Raw genomic sequence first — 12,668 nt, 5'->3', positions numbered from 1 at the left:
TAGAGCACTTAATAAAGACAGAAGTGAACTCTTAAAACCCAAAGAGACTAAACCATCTGACCTACTTAGATTCATATCTACCTACACGAGCCAAAGCCAAACAGTGTCTAATATAATTAGCAGACATTGGCATATCCTTAAAAGCGACAAGGTATTACAAACTATCATTCCAGACAAACCTCTTTTCACATATAGAAGGGCAAACAATCTTAGGGATTGCTTAACTACTAGTCATTTCAACCGCAATGCTAAAAAGGCACCACTATATAAAGGATCTATAGCATGCGGACATAGCAGTATATGTGCACAAATGCAGAATTTTTTTTTTTGTCATTGACAGATTCAGCAAGAAATGGTTCATTAATAGCCATGAGCACCTCAGTAATATTAGGTTGGCAGCTCGAGATGTAGAGAATGGAAAGAAAATTACCAGTGTTGCTAAACATTTTTTAGAAAAACACAGTGTTAAAACCCAAGGATTCAAATGTTGGGCACTTGAAACCATTAAAATAGGAATCAGAGGTGGGAATACCGAGGATGCACTCCTTCAGAAGGAAGCCAAATGGATTTTTAGACTTAATACAGTAATGTCATTTGGTATGAACAAATACAACAATTTTTGGGTGTACTTATAACATGTTAGAGATTACTAGAGCAAATGGTACAAAACTTGGACTTAAATCTGATAATGCTATGAACTTGCAATACTATATTGCCCTTAACATATTAACAATGTATGACTAGTATATCCCAAAATCATGTGCACCCAGAATGGGGTAAGATCTGAGTATTTCTTGAAATACAGGTTTTTAAGATGACTATGAAATCATACCTGTGATAGTTTAAATACACTAGATCACCCCCTTATGTGTATACAACCTTCAGACACCTTAGTTACATTGCTGTGTCTGTGATGCCTCAAGTATAGTGATATATAGAGCGATGTATAATTATACGTTTAATTATACCTCACTACAATATCTGTATACACAATTAGATGTTTCAATAGGTGTACATTTAGTGATGTATGTGTTTTATTTTAGTCCTATCTGGACCACCTTCACTCCAAGAGCATGATAATCTTCCCCTATATATTGTCCCCAGCAACAATACATCTATATTATGACTTGTTAATCAACTATATAGAACCACTTTTTTATAAACAATAAGATATAAGGATAAAATTCCTATCTGTCTTTATGTATTTATATCTCATTTGCGGATAAGGTCTTTACGTTACAAACAACACTATCTGGCTAAATGGTCCACCGTTTAAGGATGGAATATTGTACTTCACAGTAGGCCTTGACGCTAATATATTATCAAAGATCAATGTGGGGCAATGCATTTAATACATCAGTATGAGATGGGTATAATCGTCTGATGGTATTGGAAAATGCTTCTGTATATTTTCGAACTTCATATGATCTTAAAAGATACTGGATATACTTACTATACTTTATTTATAATTGTTTGATTAACATGTTTAACAAGACACAACTCATAATGAGACTACGTAACAATCCCTCTATTTCAACCTGATTAAGTATATAATTTTTCCCGAGTGATAGAAGTGTCAAAATAATTGGGAGTGTTTATAGAATGACGTTAACATACACACGCCAAACAATGCATATATGGCCCGTTACCTGGCGAAGTCGATCAGTGATTGGTGGTGATATGAATATGCACAATATATAACACATAATCAGATTATGCAATAATCGTATTAACTTTAATTGATCGTTCATACACTCATACCTGAAGGATTGAACTGTCAAAACAAAGGGCGTATTTGTAATAAGGCGTTTACATACAGACGCCAACCAATGAAATAACGGCACGTCACTTGGCAAAGCCAATCAGGGATAAGGTATTACTCCTATGTTTCAATCGAATGCATATTGCTGTTTGTTTTGGGGACTAATCATGTATACAATTTCAGTGGTGTTTTATGTGAGCCTACGATCTTGATTCTATTTAAACTATGTGCCTTCAATGTTACTTGATAGAACGGACACGGACCCGCTCAAGCATATTACACCACATACAGGGGAGGCGGGGTTTGCCCTACACAGCACTCTCATTAGCGAGGAAGAAGGGTGTGTGAAAGACAGCTACTAGATTGGTCAATTAGAACATGGACGGGGTATAAATAGAAGCCGCTCTCAGTCATTCGGCTTGATTATTTTGAACTAAACATTGAGAAAGGCCGGCTACACAGCCGAAACGTGTTTGTTTGTTGGGGTTCTCTGAACCCATTAGGTCCCTCATAACTAAGGGATTCAATCTCTTTTATCTAGCCACTCGTACAATCTTTGCCTTGGGGTTCTGCTCCTGTCACCTGAAGCCGAAGTATCCAGTTATCGGCCAGGAATACAGGGGGGCATACACCCCAGGGCTTTGGTACGTTTGTTGGCTTAGTTGTTTGTGTTTTTATTCACTTATCTATCTTTGCACTGTATAGTGTTTGGGGATATGTGTGGTCCCCTCTAGTTTTTTAATTAACCAAATAAACTTTATTTGTTTTTAATTACCTATTATCATTACTCTATCCACTGTTTAAATACAGGGTGTCACTATAGTAGGAATTTGAGTGCTACAAACCCCTCTTTTTGTCCCTTCTTCTTCCCTACCCTTGGCTTAAATATAACCACTAGGGGCAGCACCAAGGTTACCCATACCTTTTGTAATTCCATCAGTTAACAGACACTGTGCCAGTTTTTTGTTCCCTATTTTTTAATAACTCTTTTACTGTGATCTCATGAGATTTCACTTAACTCTCATGATATTTCATAGTAAACTTCCTTAAACTGAATAGGGAAATAAAATGAGTGTGCACGAAGCTCACTCCCTTGCCTGTCCCGGGACAGGCATACTGATTTGCTGTTTAAAGTCCTTTGCAATGGGGTTTGAATATTTAGGACATTTTGAGGTAAAATATCTTTCTTTTTTTACATAGAGATGTTTAAGTGATTTTTCTAGTCAGCTTTTTACAGCTATGCTGCATCACTTTCAAGTGTTTCAACATTTGGGTATCATGGCCCTTTAAACTTTTTATTTCTAAAGCATTGTCATGAGTTTTATTATGCAAATAAGCAAGAGATAATGGTTTAATTCTAGTCTTAAAAAGTGCTACATTTCACAGCACTAGGCGCTAGCGACACACTTGCAACATTATACGATTGGTTGTGCTTCCTGTCCCTCACAGACATACGGACAAATCAGATAATGCAAAAATGTCCTAGGGCAGATACGCTCCAGAGCGCTCTGTTCTAATCAGAGCCTCGGGTGCCGCAACTGTTTCTGGGAACCTAACCATGTGTCCCATCCCCCCATGATGTGCATTTACTCGTATTCTGTCCAAGAACCTCCAAAAGCACAGTAATGGGGAATGGAACCTATGGTTAGGTTCCCAGAGGCGGTTGCAGCACCTGAGACTTTGATTTGAACAGAGCCCTCTGGAGTGTATCTACCTTCGGCCATTATTGCATTATCTGATTGGTCCGCGTGTCCATGAGGGGCAGGAAGCAAAACGAATCAGTTAATGTTGCAAGTGTGCCGCTAGCTCTGTGTTTCACAGCAATGAGCTATATTGTGCTTCCTGCTTTTATGCTGCGCTATCGATTGTGCTTTATTTGCAACCTAGTCTTATATATTTTACAATTTTGCTAAATTAACATTATTAACATCAAGTAATAATTATTTTTTTTGCCCCCATGCCAGAAGACTTTCTTCAGAAATATGTCTGCTGTTCTTTCTGTAAAATATCCTGCAAGATGCCTGATAAAAGACTATCTAGTTTAATGTGTTTAACTAACTGGAAATACAGACGTTTTAGAAATATCTAGAGCAAAAAAGGATGTGAGAAGCACTCGAGTGTCAGCAAGTGAGGAGTGAATACTCCTAGGTAAAATGCAGAGCAAAGTGTACAAAAAAGGTGAGTGCAGGGGCACTAGAACAAACGGCTTACGCGTTTCGGCCTAAGCCTTACTCATAGCCATATTAAAACTGTGTGACAAATAAACGTGTTTTCAAACCTTGCCCATGCATCAATTGGCCGCCCAGTAACCACCCCTCTGATGGCTGGCCAATCCTAGGTGTGTAATCAAACACACCCCTATCAAACGCACCCACCCATTTCCCCTTCAGTTAAGGCACTATAAAAACCCTTGAGTCGGTAATAAAACCAGATAGGGTGGTTGCCGGTGGGGTGTCCGTCCCCTCCATCACGTGTGTTCCTGGGGTTATCACTATGAACCAACAAATAATGAGAGCAGCGTAAAGCCAATCTGCCCTGTGGTGTCAGCATGAATCACACACCCCCGGAAGCACACGTAGCGAGGGTATAGAGCCAGCCGTCACAGTCTCATGCTAACTAATGCAATAAGAGTCAGCACTGCACATGCAGTTATGTCAAAGGAAACGCCTATAGATAAAAAGGTGCCGAAAGAACAGTGACAAGTGCCTCTAGACGGAGATCCCACCGCACTGTGGCCAGAATTATAAAATTGTCAAAAACACATTATATATTCATTGTCTACTCTCTGTCTCAAATCATCTAATAATGTATAATAAGCAGTGAGAGTAAGGAAAAGGATAAGTAGATAAATACATTGAGAGGAATTGAATTAAAAGTAAGGGATAAATAGAAAGGGAGAATAGGAACCTAAATGTACCAGCAGTAAGGTGAAAAAGGAACAACAGAATGCAACGGTAATATCCTAACAAAATTCTCGTCTACAATCCACTCCCTGACAGAATAAACCAGTGTTTACAATTAGTCTTAGGCCCCACACAGGTATTTTAACAGATACATGGTGTACCAAGTGTTAACATAATAACCTGATGGGACTATGTCTATACGCACTGATATTAAAATCTGTCCAAAATAGAGGAATACTAAACTCACCACACTAAAGAGGGGCTTAATTAGCCCTTAAAGGTCATAGAGGTGAACAGAAAGTAGACCAGAAAAGTATATATTAAACTGACCAGAAATTGATCAGATCGAACTCAGAGTTGAGGCCTTCTGGAAACCTATTTCTAAGTTTAAAGATCCAGAAGGCCTCCCTCTCTCCTAATTTGGAAGTTCGATCAGCCAAACCTCTCTTGTGTGGTACCCTGTCGATGAGAGTCCAGGCAAAAGATCTGGACGACTTTTGATGCTCATCCACAAAATGTTTTACAAGAGGGGTTGTTAGTGTACCTATCCTAATATCGGACAGGTGTTCTTTAATACATGTTCTGGCCTCCCTTGTGGTGAGACCCACGTACTGTAGCGAGCAAATGTTGCATGTGATAAGATATATGACAAAAGTGTGTCTGCAATTCAAACAGAATTTTATTTCAAATCTCTCGCCTGTTGCTGAGGAGACAAATGAGTTTCCCACTGATAATCTTTCACATGCAACACACGCATGATAGTGACATCTGAAGGTATCCAAACAGGTAAGCCAAGAGGAGGGAGTAGAGCCAGTAGGCTTAATTCTGGTTGGTGCAACCGAATTTCCAATTGTTTTGTTCCTTTTGTATGCATATCTGATCCCTGGGTCAATTACATCAGTGAGACCGTCATCTGCTGACAAGAGCTTGAGATGCTTTCCCACAATCTGACAGATCTCATGATACTGTCTAGAGTATTCTGTGATGAAAGTGACCTTGGGGTCAGGTCTATCCCACAAAAGGGCCTCCCTCCGTTTGCTGTTGCCTGGGTCTAATAGGCTGGCCCGGGGGATCTTCTCCACAGCTTGTCTGGCCTTCACTATGGTCCGCATGTTGTAGCCTCTTTCACTTAGTTTCAGAGCCAACTCATCCGCACTTGCCTCATAGACAGATGGTACTGAGCAATTTCTCTTTAGGCGGATGAATTGGCTCTTGGACACACCCCCGAAAACCCTTTGGGGATGACAGCTGGAGGCATGGAGGAGAGAATTCCCCGCTATCGGTTTGTAGTACACCTCAGTGGCTATCTCCTCAGTGGCTGAGGTGTATTACAAACCGATCATGCGTGTGTTGCATGTGAAAGATTATCAGTGGGAAACTCGTTTGTCTCCTCAGCAACAGGCGAGAGATTTGAAATGAAATTCTGTTTGAATTGCAGACACACTTTTGTTTGTCACACAGTTTTAATATGGCTATGAGTAAGGCTTAGGCCGAAACACATAAGCCGTTTGTTCTAGTGCCCCTGCACTCACCTTTTTTGTACACTTTGCTCTGCATTTTACCTAGGAGTATTCACTCCTCACTTTACGTTTATGTGACATTTGGAACTGTCCAATTGGCTGCAGGGTGGCTCATTAACTAACGGATCATTTGTGTCTAGACTGAAGACCGCTGTTCTCCGTGGGGTGTGGACGACTAACAACACAGATACATTCAAAGGTCAGATATCCTGGTAGGTGGCCTGTTTGCATCGCAAGGTATGTGCGCTACAGTAAATGGAGAACTGTGTTACACTGTTAATTTGTAATATACAGCTACCTTGAATGTGAAGGTTCTTGTAACCGGAAGGTCTGTTCTTGATCACATTGCCGGATAGGAGGATTGAGGTTACCTCTCTGTCGTTTGGCACATCTGTTTACCAGGGGTTGGGACATTATACACTGGACATGTTTACAAGTGACGGTTATCGTTACTGGCAGCAATAGTGTTTCTACATAGTCTGTCACCACCCTTTTGATTGGTTCTACACCCATCATATTTCTTACCTCACATTTCGTATTTGTTTTTAGAAATATCACTTTGGGTATTTAATGTGTCAGTAAACACTTTGAGATTTACAATAACATGTTTAAATATACATAGTATAACAACAACTTTGCTATATATTTTAATTATTTATTTTCCTCTTTATCTTCTAATTTTGTCTGAAAACCATGGGTTTTCCGGCTATAAGACCTCAAAGTGCACATAGCAGGTTTCACATTTTTTTCCTTAAAGTGGTGGTAAATCCTAGCGTTTGTGAAATGCTAGGATTTACCAGTGGAACAAATAAAAAGGACTTTAAGTCATGAAGTATAAAATACTTCATGCTGAAAATTCCTTTATTTGTTTGAAGCGTTCGCCCTACTGAGCACCTCAAACACTCCACGGCAGAAAGTTATTTTGCTGTGAGGTGACGTTTCCACCTCTTAGCAAATAGCCGTGTGGGCCAGCTAGCGCCAAGCTGAATAGCTAACACACTATTGGCTAAGATAACACCACAGCAAGATAGCGTTCTGTCGTGGGCTGCCTGAGGAGCTCAGTGAGGCGAAACGCTTCAAACAAATAAAGGATATTTCAGCATGAAGTATTTTATACTAAATGACTGAAAGTCCCCTTTATTTTTCCACTGGTAAATCCTAGCGTTTCACAAATGCTAGGCCTTACCATCACTTTAATTGGCTTCAGCAGAGATAATAAAATAGGAGCTGCTGTTTTAGTAACATAATAGACCTATCAACTTCAACAAATATTTAATAGAGTGCCCTAATTTGCATATTCAATGAACCACATGGAGTGTTGTGAAGGTAGGTTCCATGATAAAAGCACCCATAAAAATAGCCCACAAGAAAATTCCTCACAGAAAAAAAACACTGTCAAAAATGTTCAAATGAAAAATACCCACATTGAAACTTGCTCACATAGATAAATGCTCACATGGAAAATTGTTCACATAGATAAATGCTCACATGGATGAATGCTCACACAGAGACATATGCACATAGAATAATTTTCAAATTTTTAGTTTTCAAATTATTTCGAATTTCAAAAGACAACAAAATGTTGAATAAATAAATATTTTTTATTTCTATGCAGTGTAAGTATATGAAAAAAATACAACATTTGGATGTAAACTTTTGCAAGGGAAATTACAGGAAATAAACTGCTATGATTGAATTGTAACTAAACCCTTTTATTTTATTTGTCCTACAAAGTGAACAGTCAACAGTTTAGTTTTTATTTTATTTTTTACCCACAAACCACTAATTAAGACGTATGTCAGTGATTTAATTATTTGTCAAGGATTTGAATATTATTTATTTCATTGTTGGTAAGAGTGCACAACATCCTTACTAGTGGGAATTCACTTCCTTGACACCAGGAGTAGGCAAAGACACCCCACAACTAAGCTTTAAAGGGACATTAAACACACATTTTTTTCTTTCATGATTTAGAAAGAACATGTAATTTTAAATAAACAGCTTTCCAATTTACTTCTTTTATCTAATTTTCTCCATTCTCTTGATTGTAATGCTCATGGGATATCCCTATCAGACCATACTTGGCCAGTAGTCTTTTTATCCCGGCGTCAAGTGGAAGGATAAGGAGATATCCCAGAACAGAGTGAGCACAGAATGGTCAGAGACAGGCAGAGTTTGGTAACAGAAAGGCAATCCAGCAGTTTAGCAGTAAACCAGTAGAATGGTCAGGAACAGGCAGAGGTCAACAACAAAAGGCAATCCAGCAGTTCAGGGGTAAACCAGTAGAATGGTCAAGAACAGGCAGAGGCCAGAAACAAAAGGCAATCTAGCAGTTTTTTAGTTCAGGAGTAAACCAGTAGAATGGTCAGGAACAGGCAGAGGTCAGCAAGAAAAGGCAATCCAGCAGTTTAGCAGTTCATGGGTAAACCAGTAGAATGGTCAGGAACAGGCAGAGGCCAGCAACAAAAGGCAATCCAGCAGTTTAGCAGTTCAGGGGTAAATCAGTAGAATGGTCAGGAACAGGCAGAGGCCAGCAACAAAAGGCAATCCAGCAGTTTTTCAGTTCAGGAGTAAACCAGTAGAATGGTCAGGAACAGGCAGAGGTCAGCAAGAAAAGGCAATCCAGCAGTTTAGCAGTTCATGGGTAAACCAGTAGAATGGTCAAGAACAGGCAGAGGCCAGCAACAAAAGGCAATCCAGCAGTTTTTCAGTTCAGGAGTAAACCAGTAGAATGGTCAGGAACAGGCAGAGGTCAGCAACAAAAGGCAATCCAGCAGTTTAGCAGTTCATGGGTAAACCAGTAGAATGGTCAGGAACAGGCAGAGGCCAGCAACAAAAGGCAATCCAGCAGTTTAGCAGTTCAGGGGTAAATCAGTAGAATGGTCAGGAACAGGCAGAGGCCAGCAACAAAAGGCAATCCAGCAGTTTAGCAGTTCAGGGGTAAACCATTAGAATGGTCAGGAAAAGGCAGAGGTCAGCAACAAAAGGCAATCCAGCAGTTTAGCAGTTCAGGGGAAAACCAGTAGAAGGGCCAGGAACAGGCAGAGGTCAGCAACAAAAGGCAATCCAACAGTTTAGCAGTTCAGGGGTTAAGCAATAGAGTAGTCTTGAAACAGGCAAAGTTGGGTAATGATAAGGTAAGCAACAGTTTAGCAGTTCAGCAAATAGGCACCCAGGAGCACATACAGTAACACCTATACTTGGGCAGGGAATGTAAGTAAGTAAGGTACTTACATAGGTGTAGATTCACACCAAGGAGGAGACAGCTGATCTGGAACTGCATTGGAAGACCTGGAGTGCGTCGATGACAAAGGAACCGCAGCATCCATGGCAACGGCCATGGCAACATCAGGACAGCTGACAGCATCTGTGGCAATGGCCACAAGGAGGTGGAGCGGCGAGCGGCGTGACATTGATATCCTTTATTGAAAAGCATATTTAAATAGGTTCAGTAGCTGCTGATTGGTGGCTGTACATAGATGCCTCATGTGATTGGCTCACACATGTGCATTGCTGTTTCTTCAACAAAGGATATCTAAAGAAAAAGCATATTATATAATAGAAGTCAATTGGAATGTTGTTTCAAATTGTATTCTCTATCTGAATCATGAAATAAATATTTTGGGTTTCATGTCCCTTTAAGTATCCCTCCTACTTCCCTCTCTCTCCCAGTATTTCTTTACCTTATCACGGACAGGTCAATGATCAAGGTGTTAAAATATTGAAGATTTCAATCCCTTTTATTCCCTCAATGGAGAGTTCCTGGATGAGAGGGATGTAGGTGAATACTGTCAGTGTAATGTGAATCACAGACAAGCTACGGGTGTAGCTGGGTAGTTCCTAAGCCTCCTCCTGTTGGCCATTTTGTTGTACTCTCCCTATATATCATTTACTGTCAGTTACCATATAGGATGGGCTGCTGCTGCACCTTGGACTTTGAGCACCTAAAGGGTTAGAGCAGTGGAGCGGGTTTTACCTGAGAGGTAAGTACCTTATTTTCACACAGCCCACAGGTTGCTAATAGACACTTAGCCAGTGTCCCAAGCCTCTCCATGCATACAAGGCTGACTGTGTCTCCACTCTTTCTTAATGTGTAGTTCATGTGTGGAGGTTTATGCACAAGGGGGAGATGAGGATTTTTTTATTAATATAGCTGTATTAGGTCCCTTTGTCATGGATAAGCAAATGTGTAGAGGTGTTTAACAGGGCACAACATCTCTGATACTCTGGTCCCGTTGGATTGGGTAAGATTCCTATACTTTTGTCTGTGTGTGTGTGGGAGTTACTGTGGATCGTATCAGAGCTATTTACCTTTTATTGGGACATTCATATATATTTTTTGTGGTGGACTTTTTGTTAGGAAGTCCTAAGATTAGGCTTTCCTTTAGTTGTTTGGGGCACTTCATTGGGTGCTTATTACGCTTATATGGGGGTTAATGGTTGCTATAGGGGCTCTATTCTCTCCTACTGGTATTTAGCCCCTTTCTCTAGGAGTGTCTGTATTTGCAGTTTTTATTATGGAGTAAACTGGTGCTGCAGCTAAGCGTTTGAGGATTATATTTACCACAGGAGTTTACAGTTTTCAATCCTTTATTTAAAGGGAGATAATACTCATATGCTGAGCATCTCTATGTACAAAAGGAAGATATTTTACCTCACAATTTCCTCAGCTCACCAGAGTAAGTGCTCTGTTATACTTCAGCTGCTGTCAAGCTGCAGGTAAAAAAAGGGAAAGAAATGAACAGCAGCCAATCAGCATCAGCAGTGCTGAAGTCATGAACTGTGATCTCATGAGATTTCATAGTAAACTTCCTTAAACTGAATAGGGAAATAACATGAGTGTGCATGAGGCACTCTCCCTTGCAGGTCCCGGGACAGGCATACTGATTTGCTGCTTGAAGTCCTTTACAATGGGGTGTGAATATTTAGGACATTTTTAGGGTTAAAATATCTTTCTTTTTTACATAGAGATTATCAGGTAATATTTTCTAGTCAGCTTTTTACAGCTATGCTGCATCACTTTCAAGTGTTTCAACATTTGGGTCTCATATCCCTTTAAATTTCATTGCAGCAACATTAAATCAATATAAAGCATACTAGTGTATCTGTCCTGTTTATATTAGGGATATACAGATTGTTTTGTACATTTAGATGCAATATATTTGTTACTGTCATTGGTGGAGCCCTATTGAAGGCACATTACTGTCACTGTGCTGTAACTGGGATCACTGTAGTTAGTACCTGGGACCTTACTGACATCTCAACTTTAGGGCTGTGCTTGATAACTAGGCTTTTACATTATAAACAAGTGTTTATTATTAGGCAGCCTTTACTTATTTACATGAATGCATGATATTTCTACATTAGCTTTGTGCTTCATAACTTGTATTCTGCCAGTATAAGCTAATATTTTTATTATACACAACCCCTGCTTATTCTCATTAATACAATAGTACTGTGTTTTATAGTTATGGCTCTTTGGCATTTCTATATTAGTACTGTGCTGCTGGTCTTATTTTCTGCAAGCTAGGTGTTTATTATCCACACTGCTTACTTATTCACATTTATTCTAAAGTACAGTGTTTCATAGTTATTGCAATTACGGGCATAACTACATTAGTATTTTGAGTTATAGTTATTGCTTGACTGGCATTGCCGGGGTTCCTACCTTGTGTTTTTACATATACGTTATGGATTCATTACCCATAGATCTTGCTTGTTTGCATTTCTGAAACAGTATGGTTACTCATAGGTTTGTGTTACTAGCGTTACTAGCATATGTACATTTTCTATGTCTCATGACTTTTCCTCTGCAGATAAGTTACTGTTTTTATTATCACAGCTCTCACTTATTCATATTGCTTTAGCGACACTGTGCTTCATATCTTTCTGCACATTCACTCAACATTATAAACTTCTACAGACCTGGAAGTTCTGCAGTAGCTCACCGGGCAATGCGGTAGCCCATTAATTTGAGGACCCTGACTCATCTCCAGGGGTGACAGTCAGGGGTTCATTTCCTTTCATAAATTAATTTGGCTCTTATTGCTAGTTAAAGCCTTGCTAGACCCTGTGATGGAGCATCCGGACTGCCTCTGCATGGATCAGACCCCTTAGAGGATAGACCTTAACATTTTATTATTCCACCATACAAGGGCTTACTTGCAAACAGGTGTCTATAGATCCTCCTCAGTGTTCTCCCCAGGACTTTTTTTGTGGGTGCACCACCTAGTTGATTTTACTTACTACCCAGCTATAATTTTAGCCAATATTAAGCTAAAGTTAGCTAATATTAAAAATGCTTAATTTTCATTGAATTTTTTTTTATTAAGACATTTATGTTAAATAAATCTATTAATTTGTGCTTTGGACATCAGAAAATTATATAATATTACAAAATATTACACTGCCCCACCCAGCTACTTCATAATGCCACCCAGCTGGCCAAATTATCTGTGGAGAACACAGCTCCTGCCCAGCTTG

At 39.6% G+C, this 12,668-nt stretch overlaps 1 protein-coding gene across 1 annotated transcript in view; it reads right to left on the bottom strand.

The window, feature by feature from the left end:
- LOC128660336 (ATP-binding cassette sub-family B member 5) overlaps nt 1-12,668 on the bottom strand; it is a 414,907-nt gene that overhangs the window by 295,079 nt on the left and 107,160 nt on the right. The window contains exon 3 of the mRNA XM_053714135.1: nt 9,420-9,720. Coding sequence (XP_053570110.1) covers nt 9,420-9,621 — 202 coding nt within the window. The 5' untranslated portion in view covers nt 9,622-9,720. The remainder of the gene's footprint in view (nt 1-9,419; nt 9,721-12,668) is intronic.

Source organism: Bombina bombina, chromosome 5 (genome assembly GCF_027579735.1).
Source record: "Bombina bombina isolate aBomBom1 chromosome 5, aBomBom1.pri, whole genome shotgun sequence".
NCBI classification, from domain to species: Eukaryota; Metazoa; Chordata; class Amphibia; order Anura; family Bombinatoridae; genus Bombina; species Bombina bombina.
This window is presented reverse-complemented; position numbering and strand designations above follow the sequence as displayed.